Raw genomic sequence first — 19453 nt, 5'->3', positions numbered from 1 at the left:
AATTCCCAAAGAGCCTGGGGGTAGAAGGGTTAAGATATTTTAAGAATAGTAAAAACATTAAAATTGATCTTTCATTTATAATCTCTCATTTATAAATTATAAAAACTTCAAAATCATAAGATGGAGTGAATAAGATAAACTAGTGTGTCTGAGTATACCCTCTAGCAAGAGAACTCTACTCAAAGTCAGTGAAAGACCATGGTACAGAGGCTATGGCACTACCCAAGATTAGAGAACAAGATTAAAGTAGCCACTGAACAATTACAGTGTAGTAGTTACCCTCTTGAGCAACGAAGAATTGTTTTGTAATTTCAGTGTTGTCAGGTTTATGAGGACAGAGGAAAATGTGGAAAAAAATAGGCCTGACTATTAAGTATGTAGGCAAAGGAAAAATGAGCCATAACCAAAGGGAGAGATTCAATGTAGTAATGTTTGGCCTAACTCTCGGGTGGTATCTCAATATGTGGCTGGTGCCCTGACCAACCTACTATCTTTAATAATAAAACTAGTGATAAACAGTTGCCACTGCCATAGGCCTATGCCTGTTACCTTCCCTCCCCTTTCCCTAAATAATTCTACTGCATTTCATCTTCTCTACCTGAGTTCCATACTAGAGCCTTAAGTTATTTCTTCTCTTTAATTGCCTTTGTATTGCTTTATTATGTAAATGTCTTCCTCTATACAGGTAGGCTATATATTTTTTCTAAGATATCACACATCATAATACTTCAGCTGTCTTTTTTATGCCAGTTTTCAGTGGTTTTCACCTTTCACTTATTTTAATCTATACTGTATATAAAAACAGTTATGCTCCTTTCTGAGATGTTTGGCACACTATTGTATAGCCAAAGAGAATTGATTGTCTTTTGTAATAGGTCAAGATGTGTTCTTTTCTTGTGTTTATCAACCTGTCGATTGTTTTCAGGTTTAGGAAGCACTGTGCCTGAGTTGGGGGTCCAGGAATATGGAGTTCCAATTTTTGATAAAACAAAATTTTCAATGTGCCTTCCTCCAGTGCAGGAAATCATCAAAGATAAAGAGGTTTGCCAAGTTATGCATTTACTTTCTTGAAATGAACTGTACCAGATGTATTAGTGATTTTAGATAGTTTCTTCTGTTTTCATTGAAGCTATTTATGTACATAAATAGAACTTTATTACACCAGATTGCATGGTTTCAAAATTAGATGGGAAAAATATACAAACTCAAAATTACATTCTTTGCCTCAAAGAAAAAATAAATATTTTATTTGGGCATATTTCTTCTGCATAAGCCAATGCAAAGAATATTCTTTCCTATTTACTTATTTATATTAATTAGATAAAATGTTTCACATAGTATTGGGTTAGATAATGAAAATACTAACTAAAATAGGTCCTGTTACTGTAACAATTTATTTTCAGTTCTTTTACAGGAACTTAGTTTAGTAACTATCTGTACACAAACTGTGCACCTTTGAGATTCCTTTTCTATCAATTTTGCTTTTGATCTCCATTATTAATTAGGTACAATCAACCTAAATGAATTTCCATTGAATAAGAAAAACCTTCCTTCAGAACTCCTACGTTGGTTATAAAATTCCAATTGATTTATTGTTATTCAAGTGTAGGATTTGCTTTCAAAATTTCTGTTAGATGTGCAAAAACAAGGTAACTTTGATATCTTTACTACTGGTACTGTATGTATTTTTTTAAATCTGATATGTGTTACATTGAGCATTCTTTATTTTTGTTTAAATATTTAACTTTCAAGTTATTTTGTTTTTGTAATTCTATGTTCAGATATTTATATTTTCAAAAATTCCATACCAAAACTTGACTTATCATAACAAAAAAAGTAGTTATATATACTAATAAATGTTCATACAATATTTACTTTTTGTAAAAATAAAGTATGAAAGTTCAATACTGGTGAATTTTTCTTAAGTACTGTATATTGCAAGTTATCTGGTCTAATTTTAACTGTACTTTGCATTATAGGTAAAAGCTATTGTGCTGTGTGGCATTGAATCCCATGTCTGTGTGCAACAAACTGCTCTTGATTTTCTTGATGCTGGATTAGATGTCCATCTGGTGGTAGATGCATGCTCTTCTCGATCCATGGTAGACAGGTATGAGAAATTTTTATTGTCCTTTTGTTATTGACGATTCTATTAATGTGTTATTTTTTTATCCCCTCTTTTTTTCCACTGTAGTTATTCATGAAGTTATTCTCCTTTAATCTTCTTTCAATATCCATGGTTACCTCTGGTTTGTAATGAGTGCTTTGGCCCTTCAAGGTTGATGATGGCTATCTATGTACTACAAACTTATGACATTGGGCGGCATAAATTTTGGCCGTCTAAAGGTTACATTATTTCACAAAATGTATTACATCATGTGAAAGCTCTCCATCCAAGTGTATGAACATGAAGAAATCAACATTTTCATGTCACTTTTCAATAAAGATAACATTCTCAGCCTAGAATATGAATTTATACAACTCACTCACTAGGTTCTATGACATCATGTTACTGGACTGATAGCTGAACAGCATGGCAGAAAAATTTCCACTCATTTCTTCATCTTTGAATTACTCCTTTAAAGGTGAAGTGTAAAGGGACCCTGGATACTATTAAAATCCGTTCTGTTACTAGTCAATCCAGAAGAGAACCTTCCACTTATTTTTGTATGGTTTTTCTACCTTTTGCTTAGATGTGGGCCATGAAGATTTTTTTTCTTCTATTTGATGCAGAATGAGTCCCTCGGTAATTTTGTAGTCATTTTTGTTCCAGTTTCTTCTCTCTTGTAGATGGTAACTAGTATAGTTTATTTCTACTTTTCCAATTTTAAATATTTAAATTCACTGAAGAGGAAATATTTATATTTATATATATATTAAAATTTACTCACAACTTATACACTTACATACATATGGCATCTTCATAGCCTCGTGGACACTAGTTAGAAACCCATTCTTACTAACTTGGTTTGGTTCAAAGCCTAGTACAGAAGGAAAAATACTTTTTTATTTTTTTTTATTTTACATGTGGATTCAATGGATGTAGTGAAAAGTGTATCTAAACTGTGTCCAGATCACTGGATTTCCCTACATAAACTTATTCTTCACAGTCAATTCAGGAAATATCTTTCAAGATACTGTACAACTTAATAGCTTTTTGAAACTAGTGCTTTTAGTAGACTCTTATTGTGGCAGTTTTTCCAGAGATAAAAGTGTACCCATTATTACAGCTGGATGACAGCCTGAAAGTAAAAGTTCCTCTCTCTTCTTCATTGGAGAATTTTGAGTTTGCAGACTCTTCAAAGGAGGTTTAGGGAATTCATCTTCTAGACTAGTAATCCTTAAGAACCTGGTCACAGCAATATAAATTTTACATAAATATCCCTGCACTCCAAGTGGTATTTTTCATCTTAAAAGCTTTCCTTCATATTTTAGGCAAATTGGCAACATACGGTAACTTACATATTCATGCATGTGAAAGTACTTCAATTTTTATGCATATGTGTTAATGCCATTTTCTTTTACTCTATAAGGCTTAATACATCAAGCCAACTACCCCTTCTAATCCCGCCATGGTTGTTATTCCACTCCTATATTTTTCACATATCAAATATACACTTGAACTGATGGAAGTTCAAACTACTTTTTTCTTTCTTTGCTGCTGAATGCTGATCTGAAAATATTTTAAATTTTGTGTAGTTCATTTGCTATTCTATTATTTCCTGTCCTCACTGGGCTACTTTCCCCATTGGAGCATGTGGGCTTGTAGCATTCTGCTTTTCCAACCAATAGTAATAATAATAATATATTCACCATCCTTTAGGACTTGAGCACTGTTAGTTGGTATTAGTGTCAATTTTGATTTTATCAACCTATTAACAGTCCATCAGTTGTCATACAACTCTGACTGTTATTCAAGTGAACTCCAGATTCATAAGCATTTTCCATTTAATCATTGCCATCTTTGCATTAGTAAAAGAGAGGAGGCTGTTCATACACTTAAGTTTGATTTTAAGAAAGATTAAAATTCTTTCAGATACTTTGAGTAGGGAGTCTGTTCTTCCAAATAAGAAGGGGTTTGATTCTGTGGCATGTTACTCCTTTGGGGACACGTTTGCCTCAAACTTGAACACAAAGGTCCCAGACTATTGCTTGACAAACCTTTTGGCATAGAAGAAGACCTTCATGCACTTGTGGTATAACCTAGAGGCATATATTTTTTTCACCACTGGTATTTCCTTTATTAAGATTAGTTTTCAGTAGAATTCAAGAGTTCAAGAATATGATGATAACCTGTAACTCCTCTACAACTAGATCAGGAGTTTTCTAGAGCTTATGCTTTTACTGTAATCGATCATCCAATAAGTCTTTTGCTATGGAAAGGTTGTTTTATGTTTACAAATTGTTTGCCTTCTTCTAATACTTGAATATGCTTAAAGTTACGTTCATAGAAATCAAGTGAAATCATGCCCTTTAGATATAGCAGTAGTCAAGGCAACTGCAGGACCATGTAAGAATATTACAAGTAATCTGTAATACTTAAAATCTGAAGGATTTTACGATTTATGAGTAGTTGTTTTGTTCAGCTTTTAGAGCAGATCATCTCGCCAGAATTGTAATTCAGTCGTATACAATTTTAGTGTCGGGGTTATGATGTAATTATTTTGTAATACAAGCTTATTACTCATATAAAGGATTGAGTTCATTCATCACAGCCTTATATATCTCACTGTCTTTTATTCAGACTACATGAAAAGTGAGTCAGCTGATTGATAGGTACCTAATGCTAAGACTAATACATCATGTTTATCAGACAAAAAAAGCAGTGCCTTGTGGAGAGTCAAAAAGATCATGATTGTGGATATAAATGAAAGAGGGATAGTATATAAAAAAAAACTGTTTTCAAAGATTCAGTCATATATTTGAGCAGAAAGTTAGAAAACTTATTTTTGCACTAATTTTCCCTCTAAAACAGTATCAAAGTAATCAAAGTATGTTCTAAGTTTCATTGAGAATATTAATCTCATCATCCATCATGAAGACAAACTTTAAAATTAGATGTTCTGTTTCTTACTTTCAGAATGTATTCATTTGAAAGGATGAGAGATTCTGGGGCTTTCCTTACCACAAGTGAATCTGTGATTCTTGGCCTAGCCGGGGGTTCTTCTCATCCATCCTTCAAGCAACTGCAAAAGATTATATGGGAATCTGCACCAGATACCGGTCTTTTAGCAGCTCGCCAGCAGCCTCTTATTACTGCGATTAGAGATGCCTGTGGTCCAAAACTTTGATTTTGTTGGGCAAAGAAATTTAATTTTTTTTTCAAATTATATTATACAGTAATTGTTTATATTAGCGGTTGCTGCTTTATAAATAGCAATTTTTAGCATTATAATACTGTATATGAACAAATAAATTTGATATATTTCAAATCATTTGTTGTCATTTGTAAGAAAAAAAGAAACATTCCCCTTTCGAACTTTAAAGTACTGTAATTGATTTTCAGATTCATATTATTTATGGCAAGTGGTTCTCTCATCTTTTGTTTCTCACTATGTACTGAAGCCAACCCTAAAGGTTCTTCGCATCATTCTTATGAATCCATCCTATAATGCTTTCATAATTTCTTCCCTTTCCTTTGCATATCAATGTCTAGCTATTTCAATTATCTCTTTCCTATTCACAATCATGAAAACATAAGGTATGATGATAATGAATGATATACAGTACACACAACTAAAAGAATGAGACTGGTTGGCAAATCCTTTGGCCTTATAGCTCTATAACTTGTTGGTCAAACTATTACAATTCATGATTTTCAGTAAATTTGAGGCAATAGTACTGCAGCAGCGTGACAAGAGTTATCAGTCAATAAGGAATATACTTTAATTCTCAACACATAATCTATTCATAGATAAAATAACATCCCAACTTTTTAAACACAACAGAGTTGCATTTATACTTTTAGCAACTAATCAAATAGATACAGTATACTAGTAGACTATGGATTTCTGAAATTTGGGTTATATGATATAGCACTAGGGCCAAAGAGGGTATTAGAATTGAGGCCCAATATATACTAATGGGACAGGAAACACACTGGCCGTATAAAGCCCTTGTTTGAGGGAAAGATGGCAAGAAAAGTATTAGACCTTGAAGGTATCAACTTTCAGACTGTAGCTTTTAATGATGCTAGAACAGAATCTTCGTTCCGTCACTAAACAAACCGTACGCTATTTAATAGTGATGCTGAAACTTACCCATAGGACTTTTTAACGAGATGTAACTACCCTATGCAGCCTACCCAGAGCTGGACTTCGGTGTTGATCCTCTTCACGGATGGTGCTTTGGATTCCTGCGTCTCTTGGAGGGTAACCTCTTCCATCGGTGGGTTAGGTCTCCATCCCCCAAAGAGAATTTTTAATTCTTCATTGCTTGTTTTTCTTCAACGCTAGCAGCCGACAACAGGTGTGCGAAGTCAGATGGTCCTGCCAGCCTTCATCTTCTTCACCTGCAATTGCGGCAGTCCTGGACCTCTGCAGCAGTAGCTGTTCAGACTGCAGGTAAATCCCTTCACGGGGTAACTCAGAAACAAGCTTCAGCTTCGTTTCTCAGGCAACACTTTATGTCAACCTTCAATTTGAGATAGAGCTCATTTACGGGAAGTGGGGAGTGCTGTCCGGATTTTTGCTGCCAAGGGTTGGAACTTTCCTTTACGAGGGAGAGTTCCTCCACCAGCCGCTGTTCAACAATCTTCCTGCTTGTGAGGAGACTTGCTGACAGTGTCAGCAGATGATGGTAACTTTTCTTAAGCGTGAGAGTCTTCCTTCAAGTGTTTCGGTTTCCCTTTCAGAGGATTTCTCTGGCAGGAATTGGATTCATCCATTTCCGTCATTCACGCTGACATTTGTTCTTTCTTCGGGTAACCCCTTCATGGGGAATCCAGAGAACGCGCTTCGTCTTCTTTCTTAGGCAACACTCAATGTCCACCATTGATTTGGGATAGAACTTGTGGAAGGGAAGCAGAGTGTGCTGCCCGGAGGTTCTTCTCCAGGTGTTGGAACTTTCCCTTCCGAGGGAGAGTTCCTCCACCAGCCACTGTTCAGCAGTCTTCCTGCTTGCAGGGAGAATTGCTGACAGCGGCAGAAGATGTTAGTCACCTTCCCGCCTGCAGGGAGACTTCCTTCATCTGTTTTAGTCTCTCCTTCAGTAGGAATTGGGTTCATCCCTTTCCCGTTCTTCATCTTTGGATTAGACCTCGTCCAGCACTCGTCTCGCCCAGATTCTTCTCACTCTGCTGTCACGTCTCTTCAGCAGACACATCTCGCCCTTCAAACTCATGCAACTCGCCCATCATCAGCTTGCCGGTCGCCGGTCTTCAGTCTGCTGATAGTCAGCTTGCCGATCATCAACTCACCAATCACCTAACTCCATCTCGTCACTCGCCAATCATCAGATTGCCAACGTCAACTCGCCGATCGCCAGCCTGTCAGATGCCAATTGCCAATCACTGACAATTGCCAATCGTCAGCACTTTGAACTCCAACTCATGATGGCTGATCACCGATCTCCAACTCGCCAATTGTAGGCTCGTTATTCGGCAATCGCCAACTTGCCAATTGTCTATTGCCAGCTTTCCGATCGTCAAACTCTAGTGCTGTTCACCAGCTCTCCGTTCGTTGATTGCCAGCTCGCCGATCATCATATCAGATTGCTGTTCACTAGCTTGCTGGTCGTCATATCAGATTGCTGTTCACTATCTCACCGATCAGCAATCTCCAGCTCGTCGATTGCCAGCTCCCCAATCACCAGCTCGCATCTCGACCTTTCCCCAGCTTGCTTATTGCAACTCCCGGGTTGTCAGCTTTTCAGTCGTCAGCTCACCAATAGTCGCCAGCTCGCCAATCGCCTGCTTGCTGGCCGCCAGTTTGCTGATCAACGGCTCGACGTTTTACAGCTCTATGTTTGCTGACTTGCCATGCAGCAACTTACCGTTCGTTAGCTCAACGTTCGCTAGCTTGCCGTTTGCTTGCTTGTCGTTTGCTGTTCGCTGACTCGTGATCATCTTTAAGCTGCTCAGGATCATCACTAGGCAGCTCTTCTCTAGATTGCTGTTAGATTCACCAACCTCTTTCAGCTTCTAACAGTTTAACTCTAAATTCTTTGCCTTCCGGGGTAAAGACACTTCTGGAACGATCCGTTCTGTCTGAGATCCTCACTTCACTGAAGTGTGGTCTTTCCAGGAGTCTCTCTTCAGAAAGTACTCTCATTTAGACGACATAGATAGCCTTCTCTCTTGGGCTTATGCTACTTCGGTAGCCCTCCCACGTAGAGTTTAAGACGTTTAACACAGATTTCCTTCTTGGAACCTAACCCAGCTACCTCAATCGATGACCAGGGTAATGCACAAGGGCTTAAACTTGGCGCTTTATACCTCTCAACTTTTAGGGTTTGTTTGTTCTCACAAACAGGGTTTTTTTCATTCCCGAGGTTTTCATCTCCTTCTCCGAACTTCAAAGAAACCGCATTCAGGTAGCCTGGATTCTTCATTAAATGCGGCATGTTCGTAGGCGTTCATCCCTCATGAATGTACGTTCTTCACCTACTCCTCGTTCCTACTACAGAATGGTTTACATACAATGTGCCTCAAGGACCAGGTTACTGCTTCTGCACATCCCTCTCCATTGTTTCACGTTATGGTATGGGACTACCTCACGAGCCGACTTTGCGTGGATAGGAACTGCGCTATTTACGCAGGCTCTGGCCGCAAATCGGATCTCGGATGCGGTTTGGGAGACAGATTCTTCGAATTTGATCCTCTTCCTGCATCGGGGACACAACCCCATGGGGTTACAGGCCCCTCTCATTCCCTTGGTTTTAGAGAATTGAATTTATTGCTGTCTAGTACGACAGCTATGCCTTCTTAGTTGCTAAAATTCTGGTCAACCTGGGATGGGTGACCTACTAGAACACCTCAGGTTGTCAGCATCTTGTGCGCCCCCGGTCTACGTCAGCCTATATGCCCTTGGACCTTCGTGTGAGAGCCTTCATCCTTCATTCACGAAATCCTTTCCTGGAGAAACATATTTGCACAACCCTTCACTAGACTCAGTCTTGTTCGTGAACTCGGACAATGACTCTTACGTAGCCGGAGCTCTCCCTTCGGTCGGATTTGTTCCAGGAATGTCTTCCTTTCTCATCTTAGAGTGAGGTTTTTCCTGTAATGAAAAAAAACCCTCCTATGAGCTCGAAATACTCAGCTTGTGTTTTTCACCAAGGACATTGAGTCCACATCCAAGCTATAAGAGATACTCTCTTGTCTCTTCCATCCTTTAGTAGGTCTCTCTTTATCCTCGCCATCAGAACATCCAGTCTCATGGGAAGACGCGGTTCGTCAAGGTACCGCCGAGCTTCTTCGGTCAAATTTTACAGAAGTCTCGAGTTTCAGCCTCTCCTCGAGGAACAATTTTGATCTTTAAACCCTGTTAGGCAAGGGGAAGGCGGGCGGCGATCACACAAATAGTTAGCCATGGGTTCCTGTACAGGATCAACCACTAGCACTAATACTACTAGTCCCCTTTACTGGACATCCATCTTCAGCCTGTCATGTCAGGGAATGGTGCTTCAGGTTAGCTAGCACTGAAGGTTGTCACAGGGGTTTTTACCCTAAGGTCAACCTTCCCCTTCAGGATCGGCCTTGTCTCCAAAGACTTCGGGACGACTGGTTGATCCTAACAGTCTCAAGCTCCTCCAAGACCTCTCAATTTTACCACGATCTGTGGATTGGAGTAATCTCAGGAGAGATCCTACTGTCATATCGAATGTGGGTAGCTATAGACATGGTCATCAGCCTGCAGAAACTTCCACAGGTTCAACAAGACCGCATCAATCTTCATCAAATCCAACCTCTTCAGGAACAGCCAGATCCCAGGTTCTTTGGCACCAGGGTTCTTCCTTTCCTTTGGTTCTCTACGAGATCTGATCAAGATACTGTCCAGATAGGGATGTTGCCAGGCGACAATCTCATCCAGGGAGTCAATCTCCTTGATTTTCCCGGATTTGACATTTCCAAAGAAAACGTAAAAAGAAAGGGGGGGGGGAGGCCCTATACGGTACCAAACGTCCTCAGAGCTATGGTCAAAGCACAAATCATACCGTCTCTTAAATTCCTGGAAAGGCACCTTTTTCCCTCGGGAAGATTTGCCTACGGTGACGGCAGAGATTTGTCTGTTTTCCCGTTCACGGGAAACACTTCCTGCACCTACATGGTATGCCCTTTGGGGGATCTTGTCTACAGGTTTTAGAATTTATCTAATCCACCACTTCTGCGGGAGACTTCCTATGCCAGCTTCTTTTCAGAGGCCTTCCTTCTTTCGGGAAGCAGCGCGGATAACAATGGCAGGCATTGATCTTCTTCCTGTGGGAGAAAGACTGCTTTCATCTGTTAGGTTCCCTTTTTTGAGTGATTCCACTGAGGATAAATGGCTTCTCCCTGCCACCGAGCAGGTCTTGTCGGCAGTCTTATCTCGTTAAGAGACTCGGCTAGCCCATCAGACTCGCCTAGTGGCAGACGCGCCTAAAGACACGTCTAAAACATTAGGGAACCCATTGAGAACTTCCTTTGAAACTCAATTTTCTCCATAGTGAGGATCGTGAAAGGTTTGTCTCTCTTCTCTAGGGTGCTATTCCAGTAATAGACCCTCATATTGCCATTGAGATGAATTCCGCTCTTAGACTTAGGCGACAGGAGGCCACTACTCGTTCCCCATGCATCTCTTCCAGACCGGAAGGCTCTACCTGTCTCCCTCATTGTCAATCATTGCTCTTCACAAAGTTTGAGCCTACCTACATGTAGTTGCATAATAAAGCCCCTGTCATGCAGAATGAATGATTGATTATGAAAAGTAAAAATACAAATTACAACAAAAGCGCTAGGTGGGATTCTAAGGAAGTTTAACCTTAAATGATTTCACAGCTGTCTATCTATGGTCAGATAATAGCAAAGTCCAATAGAAAACAAAATTATAAGTCCTGACATTTTATTCCCTAAAGAATTTCTCGAGGTTACACAACATTATCTACTTTATATTGCCTTCGCATAAGTTTGTATAGTCTTTTTAATGAGGATAATGAATACAGAAACTATTAATAATATTCTTAAGTATGCTCAAGTAGGAACACTTATGCAATGGAAAAAATGGAGTATAATGAAAACAATTCAACGGGAGCTAGGTAACTGAGTTTCTTATTAGTTTACAAGTCAAGTTTCACAATTACATTTACCATGATGGGAAGAATAGATACGAACCTTAAACGTGTTCTATATTTTTTCTATAATTCCACGATGGCAAAACCTGCCAATCTTATTTTGTTTATTCAAAACGTTTGCTGGTATAGTATTTTTTTCTGAGACAATGCCCATACAGATATATTGTGTTCTCGGTGCCCCCACTGAGGAGGGGGTAGTTTCTATGGCACTGATATACTGGCACAGAAAGACCATAAACAGGCCCGTTGGAAGGACATGTCTGAGGCTCTTGTCCTGCAGTGGACTAACAATGGCTCATGATGATGATGACATAAGCATAAATATATACATTTACAGATATATACTTTATATATATATATATATATATATATATATATATATATATATATATATATATATATATATATATATATATATATATAAATATATGTGTGTGTGACAAGATCAAGGAAAACTAAAAGAAATATAAAAAAACTTAATAAAGAAAATATTGGAACCAAGGGGAAAATCTAAGAAAGATTAAACAGAATTAACAGAGCTATCCAAAACAATAAACAAATTAAAAAAAAGAACCAAGACATTCGTAAACACAATCACACGAAATGCGAGGAAACACTAAAGGAAGAGACATCAAATTGATGAAAAAAAAAAAAAAACTTGGAACGTATCACCCACAGATATTTACCTTAGGGGATGAAAATGGAAATATTATCAACAATACAGATGGAGTGATAAAAATTGCAAAGAATTTCTATCCAATGCTATACAATAAAGATATAAGAAATGACTGCCAATAGAAATAATGAAACACACGGACCGTTACCAAAAGTAACAGTAGAACAAGTAAAGAAAGCATTAAAAGGCATGAAAAGGGGCAAAGCAGAGAGAAAATGGCATGACAATTGATTTAATAATAGATGGAGGAGATTTCATGGTAGTAAACCTCGCTGAACTTTACACCAAATGTTTACAAGAATATTCTATACATACAGCTTGGAAAATCTTTATCAGTATACTAATTTAGAAAAAGGGGAGACACAAAAGACTTGGAAAATTACCAGCCAATAAGTTTATTCTCAGTAATAGGATTGGTAATAAGAAATTAGCTGACCCACAAAGGCATAGTATGCTAAAAACGCTGTCCTTATTACCGAACACGACAGGTATTGCAATGAGGTGGGGCTCAAGATAAATAGAAGAAAGAGAGATGATAAGAGAATATGCAATGGAAGATGAAATATCAATGGAAGGAGAAATAATTAATGAGGTAAAATCATTTAAATATTTAGGAACTATGATCTCTAATACAGGGTCTTTAAATTTGGAGTTTAACGAAAGACCGAAAAAAGCAAATCTGATAATGGCTAAGTTAAGTAAAATTTTGAAATGAAATTCCCTGAAATAACATATAAAAATCGGGCTATATATCAGTTTAGTGAGACTGGTGTTACTTTATGGACATGAGTCGTGGTATGACAATGAAACAATATCCAACAGACTGAAGATTTGAGAACAAAGCCCTCAGAAGAATATTGGGAGTTAAATGGCAGGACAGGGTTAGAAATTAAACTATAAGAGATTACTCGAGTACCATACGTGGTTGGGATCATGGTGTGGGGTAGATGGAGATGGTTTAGGCATACTCTTTACAGTACTCAAGTAAGATTTGTTCACCAAACTTTTGAGTTCTAAAAGGCACTAGAAGAGTTGGAAGACTCAGGCATACATGGCTGAGGACTATGAAGCGTGAAGTAGATGATGGTGAATGGAGAAGTATTGAATTAAAAGCACAAGACAGAGACAACTGGCAAAATCTAACTGAAGCCTTTTGCGTCAATAGGCATAGGAAGAGATGATGATGATGATGATGAATATATATATATATATATATATATATATATATATATATATATATATATATATATATATATATATATATATATATATATATATATATATATACACAAAGAGTATATTAGACCGAAGAGAGAGACAGCTATACTTTGGTCAACCAAAAAAGTAGCAAAAGGAAAAATCAAGAGTGTGATAAACCACTATGTATGACATTTAGACTCTGAAAAAGCTTTTGATTCTGTCAAAATCTCAGCAGTAATGAAAGCCCTTCAGAGACAAGAAATAGATGAATTTCAAGTTAGAGCACTTGAAGATATCGATACGTGAAGTACAGCGATCTTAAAACTACATAAAGATCGTCATTAAATTCTGATTGAGGAAGGAGTTACACAGGGCAACCTCGTCTCTCTTAAATTATTCACGGTGTGCCTAGAACTTTTTAAGGATTTAGATTGGGAAAATGCAGGGATTAACATTATTGGGGAATACCTTAAAAACTTGAGATTTGTAGATGACACAGTTTTATTTAGTGAATCATGAGAGGAATTGCAAAAGATGATAGAAGATTTGAATAAAGAAAGCAGAAATGTAAAGCTAAAAATTAATATGAGTAAAACAAATATAATGTTCAATGAAAATACAGACAACAAATAAGGGTTATGGATAAACCTCTAAAGATTGCTAATGAATATACGTACTTACTACAGATAGTAAGTGTACCCCTAGGTCATGAGACGACCAAAATTAAAAGAAGAAATAATTATGGGATGGAGAGCTTTTAGTAAGCAAATGAGTTTATGAAAATTAAAAAGCCACTTTCTCTAAAAAGTAAAGTATTTTATCAGATGGTCTTACCACTATTAACTTATGCCTACGGTACTTAGAGCCTTACTAAAGCCTTAGAACGTATATTATGCAGGTTACAACTCAAAGAGTTATGGAAAATCAATAATGGGAATAACACTGAGCCAGAAAGTAATATATACATAATATATACTGTACATATATATATATATATATATATATATATATATATATATATATATATATATATATATATATATATATAATATATATATATATATATATATATATATATATATATATATATATATATATATATATATATATATATATATATATATATATATATATATATATATATATATATATATATATATATATATATATATATATATATATATATATATATATATATATATATATATATATAATATCTAAAGAGTACATTAGACCAAACAGAGAGACAACTAGACTTTGGTCAACCAAGAAAGTAGCTAATGGAAAAATCAAGAGTATGACAAACCACTATGTATGTCATTTATAGACTGAGAAAGCTTTTGATTCCATCCAAATTTCAGCAGAAATGAAAGTCTTTAGGGCATAAGACCGAAATTAAAAGAAGGATACATATGGGATGGAGCTTTTTGTAAGAAAATGAGTTTATGAAAAGTTACATGCCACTTTTTCTAAAAAGATAAGTATTTTATCAGATGGTCTTTATCAGATGGTCTTATGCATCAGAGACGTTGAGCCTTACTAAAGCATTAGAACATATGCTAGTTACAATTCAAAAGAGTTATGGAAAGAACAATAATGGAAATAACGCTAAGAGACAGAAAATGAGCAACATGGATACATGAGCAAACTAAAGTAGAAGATATTCTAACAACATGTAAGAAAACGAAATGAAGATGGGCAGGGCATATAATGAAAATGACATATAACAGGTGGACAAGAAGAATAACAGAATAGGTCCATAGAGATTGCAAATGAAACAGGGGAAGGAAGAGAAGACAATGGATCGACGAGATAAGATAATTTTCGGTTACAGACTGGCATAGAAAAACATAAACACATGTGGGACATGTCTGAGGCTTTTGTCCTCCAGTGGACTACCAACTGCTGATGATTATATATATATATATATATATATATATATATATATATATATATATATATATATATATATATATATATATAAATACATATATATGTGTGTATATATATATATATATATATATATATATATATATATATATATATATATATATAATTTCTTTCCGGTAACTCCCGTTATTTCTCCAACCACTCAGCCCTCCCCGTCCTACCGGTAAGGGGAGAGGGAATAGCCATGCCCTGGTGAGAGGGGGGGGGGGGTTGCGTGTGCGTATGTGTGCATATCTATTTAAATATTAAGCAGTCATTTTTGACGAGTCGCAAACACTATTATAATGGAAATTTTTCGATAGGCATCATTATGACAGTTATATTCCAATTTAGGATTTCTGCAGAAAAATATATATTTGGCAAATACTTTTTCTCATAAAAGTACGTCGAAATCTCGGTACCTTTATATAAAACAGCAGGCCTTATATTAAGTCAGTCATCCAAATTATAATCACGGCCTAAGTTCAGAACTTGAACAGTCATATTATTGCTCATCGTTAGAGATAATAGCCCAAATAAGCAACTAAAACATATCTTTTTTTTTTTCAGAAAATCTTGAATGAGGTTGTTGGTCCCATGCTATTCTTCATTCATGCTGCGACGCCATTATCATTATTATTACTTGCTAAGCTACAACCCTAGTTGGAAAAGCAGAATGCTACAAGCCTAAGGGCTAACAGGGAAAATAGCCCAGTGAGGAAAGGAAACAAGAATGAAATATTTTAAGAAGAGCAACAGCATTAAATTAAATATCTTCTATATAAACTATAAAAAAAATAACAAAACAAGAGGAAGAGAAATAGGATAGAATAGTGTGCCCGAGTGTACCCTCAAGCAAGAGAACTCTAACCCAAGACAGTGGAAGACCAAGGTACAGAAGTTATGGCACCACCCAAGACTAGGGAGCAATGGTTTGATTTCGAAGTGTCCTCCTAGAAAAGCTGCTTACCATAGCTAAAGTCTCTTCTAAAACTTACCACCCGGTAAGCAATTTGCTGCTAAGATCAACTAAGGGATCATCAAGTCCAAAAATAAGCCTATATCATTTAGAAATAGGCCTACACTGCTTCCGTCCTCCTTAACAGGATTGATATCTAAATTGTTTCAGTTGTTGAACCGTATTCATAAGTTTGAGCCATATGGGCCGGCGCTGGAGCTGCGGAAGCGTTTCAGGGCCGATGAGTGACTGGGGGAATATTCGCAATTAGGGTTACATTTCTTAGTAAAAAGTAAAAGAGATTGGACATTAAGATGGATGAGAGGAAGTGCAGCTAGAGACCGAAATGATTGCACAAAATCTCAGTGTCAACAGTGCACCACATGAATTGGACACACGGCACTCCCCGATATGAGGCCCTAAGCTGTTCAAATAACGATTTGGAACTTGTGTGTCATGGTCTCATCAGCATTTAAAATCAACCGGGGACATTCATTATCAAACACACTCGAGCTATTTTCCTTCTAAAATCAGTCAGTATCTCGTCACTGCCGAAACAAACCATTGACTTGTGCATTTCTCATGTCGAGTTGGCTTGATGGCTGTCTTTGTTGTCACTCAAATGCTTCCTTTAAAGCAGCACTTATCATGTCTGCAAAGCTGAAGACATGAGCATTTGGCTGTTCACGTCAATCAGCGTTTTTCAAGCTTCGAGTTGCTCGTAAAATAATCATACGCGATCCATGGATGGAAGGCTTTGTTCATGCTCATTTACTGTTTATGAGTCCACAACAGGACTGTGAGTTGATGTACGTCAATGCAAAATTGATTTTGTCGGTACATCTGAAGTTTTAGTTTAGGCAACTGAACATAATTGTCGAGTCGCTTTTAAATAGATGAATTTAAACACGGTAGAAATGCTGCATTAAACTAATCAGGAAAAGAACGATTAAATCGTGTCCTCTTCTTGAACCTGTAGTTTCTCCTTTATAACAACTTTAATCTTGTTTTTATGTGACTATTAACTTCAAACTTTATACGTTAACTGGTGAATACATTTTTTCGCCGTCAGTTATTTTTTTCTTTCAAAATCTTTGAACTTCTTTCCGTTTATTTCATAGGTAGGCAACTTGATCATCTGTTGAGAATTGATTATATAGTATTTACATGTTTAATGCATATCAAGAAGGAAAATTTTATACTCTGGGTTACGTAAAACTATTATTCATTCACTGATTTCAAAAGGAAATTCAATGGGACGGGCGATCTAATACCCTTTTCTAGCCCAGGCTAGGAAACAATAATTATAAGAGGAGGAAGAAAGCAATGAATGGGGATCTATTCGCGAAGTAAGTAATTGACATTTGTCTCTAAAAGGATGGAAGGTTGTGAGAAAACGGAAGACGTTTAAGCATTCCATAGTATGAATTAGTCCCAGCTAAGATCTTCAACTGCTAAATAAATATATATTGCAACTGCTGACTAATTCAGGTGAGGTATAACGAATAATAGTGATCATTAGCAGAGGAAAGAAATAAGGGGTGATAATAATAATAATAATAATAATAATAATAATAATAATAATAATAATAATAAAATATTGCTGTGTAGTAATCAAAATATCTGACGCATTGACCTATTCCTCTGTCTCAGAGAGAGAGAGAGAGAGAGAGAGAGAGAGAGAGAGAGAGAGAGAGAGAGAGAGAGAGAGAGAGAGAGATTGTATAGCAATAATAATATAATAATAATCATTACTCAAAATCATGATTGAGCAAACACATAAACAAATGACCCTAGCCTTTGATAAACGAGTAACAGTGATTGGGAACAAAATAAACATGCATAAAAGTCAAGCGAATATTGGATATTTGTCAACAAAGATCCTGAAAGCTTCTATCGATAAATTACTGTAACTTCAATGAATTGTTTCATGAAATTCTCATCTTGATTACAAAAAGTTCTTATTTCTCGATTGCCTTATGGATTATGAATGCTGTAAAAATTGCTATTTTTGGCTTTAATAATAAATAAATAAAAACAAAGTTAATGAAATATCATAAAAACTGTCTCCCGAATTTTTCAATCAGTTTACACAAGTATATAACCTTCGCATATTTATGACTGGTTTCAGTATAAATCAAATAATAGCTAGCAGAGTTGTCAACAGAGAAATGAACAACTTTAAAACGTTAATTTCACTGGAATATTAATATTCTACAAGTGAGTATTTGTGTATTAATCAATCCTTACTTTAATTCCGTTTTGAATCAAGTATTCCATATCGTTACTTTCTCCGGGGATGCATTTGTTTTAATTATAGCTAGACATTGTACCTTCATAGACCGATAAAAATATCTAAATTCTAAAAAGAACTGCTACCATAAAAGCACAAAAAGAGCCAAGTCAATTCTGGGACATGTTCAACGGTGCTTTCTCGACGCATATTTTATTAGTGGTCAAAATGTTATAACAGCCAGGCTAGAATGCGAGGATTCATTAGCAGGTTGGAGTCCACAGGGCCAAGAGACTCTTCCTCGTGGAATCAACCGAGACGCTCCGGACTAAGACGGCTTGTTACTTTTGTGTATGTATATAATAAGCTTTTCGCCTATTCCTACCAATTGCCCTATTACTGATTTACACTCATAAATTCATTTACCTTCTTGAAATAGAAAATACTAATGACATTAGGGATTTTCCTGGCGATTAATTTCAATTCTTCGAACGTTAGGTAAAATCAAGACCACATTTTTTACGCCTTCAATTTGAGATGAATCACGTCCACTCAATTCTACGAAGAAATTGTCTAAGAAAGCTATGCAATATAAGCAAGATACCAATGGGTTCGTCATCTGAACTAGAAAAGGAATATGATAACCCATTTTTTATATAAAAATAAAGACTTTTACATTCACCTCTTAGGAATGCCTTACCTACGATTTGCATTTTTTTTCCAATTCACTGGTAGTATGGACACCAGAGAATTTTATTAAGAAATAATATAGAAAAGAACTTAAAACTTAAAATATGAATGTAAAAAAAAAAAAGTTAAGAACCGAAAGAATTAAATCTGACTCTCTTCTATAAAGAGAAATTGGAAAGTTAACACCTATTATCGAACTTAAAGCGATTGTTTATATGTTGAACAGGCTGACACAAGTCTTTTTATAGTTTATATATGAAATATCTGTTTTGCTGTTGATACTGTCTATGAAACGTTTCATTTTATTATTCATTATTTCTCATATCGTTTATTTATTTCCTTATTTCCTTTCCTTTCTGGGGTATTTTTCTCTGGGCTTATATCATCTTGCTTTTTCAACTAATGTTGTAGCTTAGCTAGTAATAATAAGAATCATAATAATTAAAAACCATCACCGTGAATAGTGAAGGCGGCAAAATGAAAATAACAAAATTCAGTG

General features: G+C 36.2%; 1 protein-coding gene across 1 annotated transcript in view; it reads left to right on the top strand.

The window, feature by feature from the left end:
- Positions 1–5432, top strand: part of LOC137630111 (isochorismatase domain-containing protein 2-like) — an 8275-nt gene extending 2843 nt beyond the window's left edge. The window contains exons 2-4 of the mRNA XM_068361580.1: positions 926–1041; positions 1980–2110; positions 5081–5432. Of these exons, the coding sequence (XP_068217681.1) occupies positions 926–1041; positions 1980–2110; positions 5081–5291 (458 nt within the window). The 3' untranslated portion in view covers positions 5292–5432. The remainder of the gene's footprint in view (positions 1–925; positions 1042–1979; positions 2111–5080) is intronic.
- The last annotated feature ends 14021 nt before the right edge of the window (positions 5433–19453 follow it).

The sequence above is a fragment of the Palaemon carinicauda genome, chromosome 38 (genome assembly GCF_036898095.1).
Source record: "Palaemon carinicauda isolate YSFRI2023 chromosome 38, ASM3689809v2, whole genome shotgun sequence".
Taxonomy (NCBI): domain Eukaryota; kingdom Metazoa; phylum Arthropoda; class Malacostraca; order Decapoda; family Palaemonidae; genus Palaemon; species Palaemon carinicauda.
The sequence above is the reverse complement of the archived record's forward strand: the minus strand, read 5'-3'. Positions and strand labels throughout refer to the sequence as shown.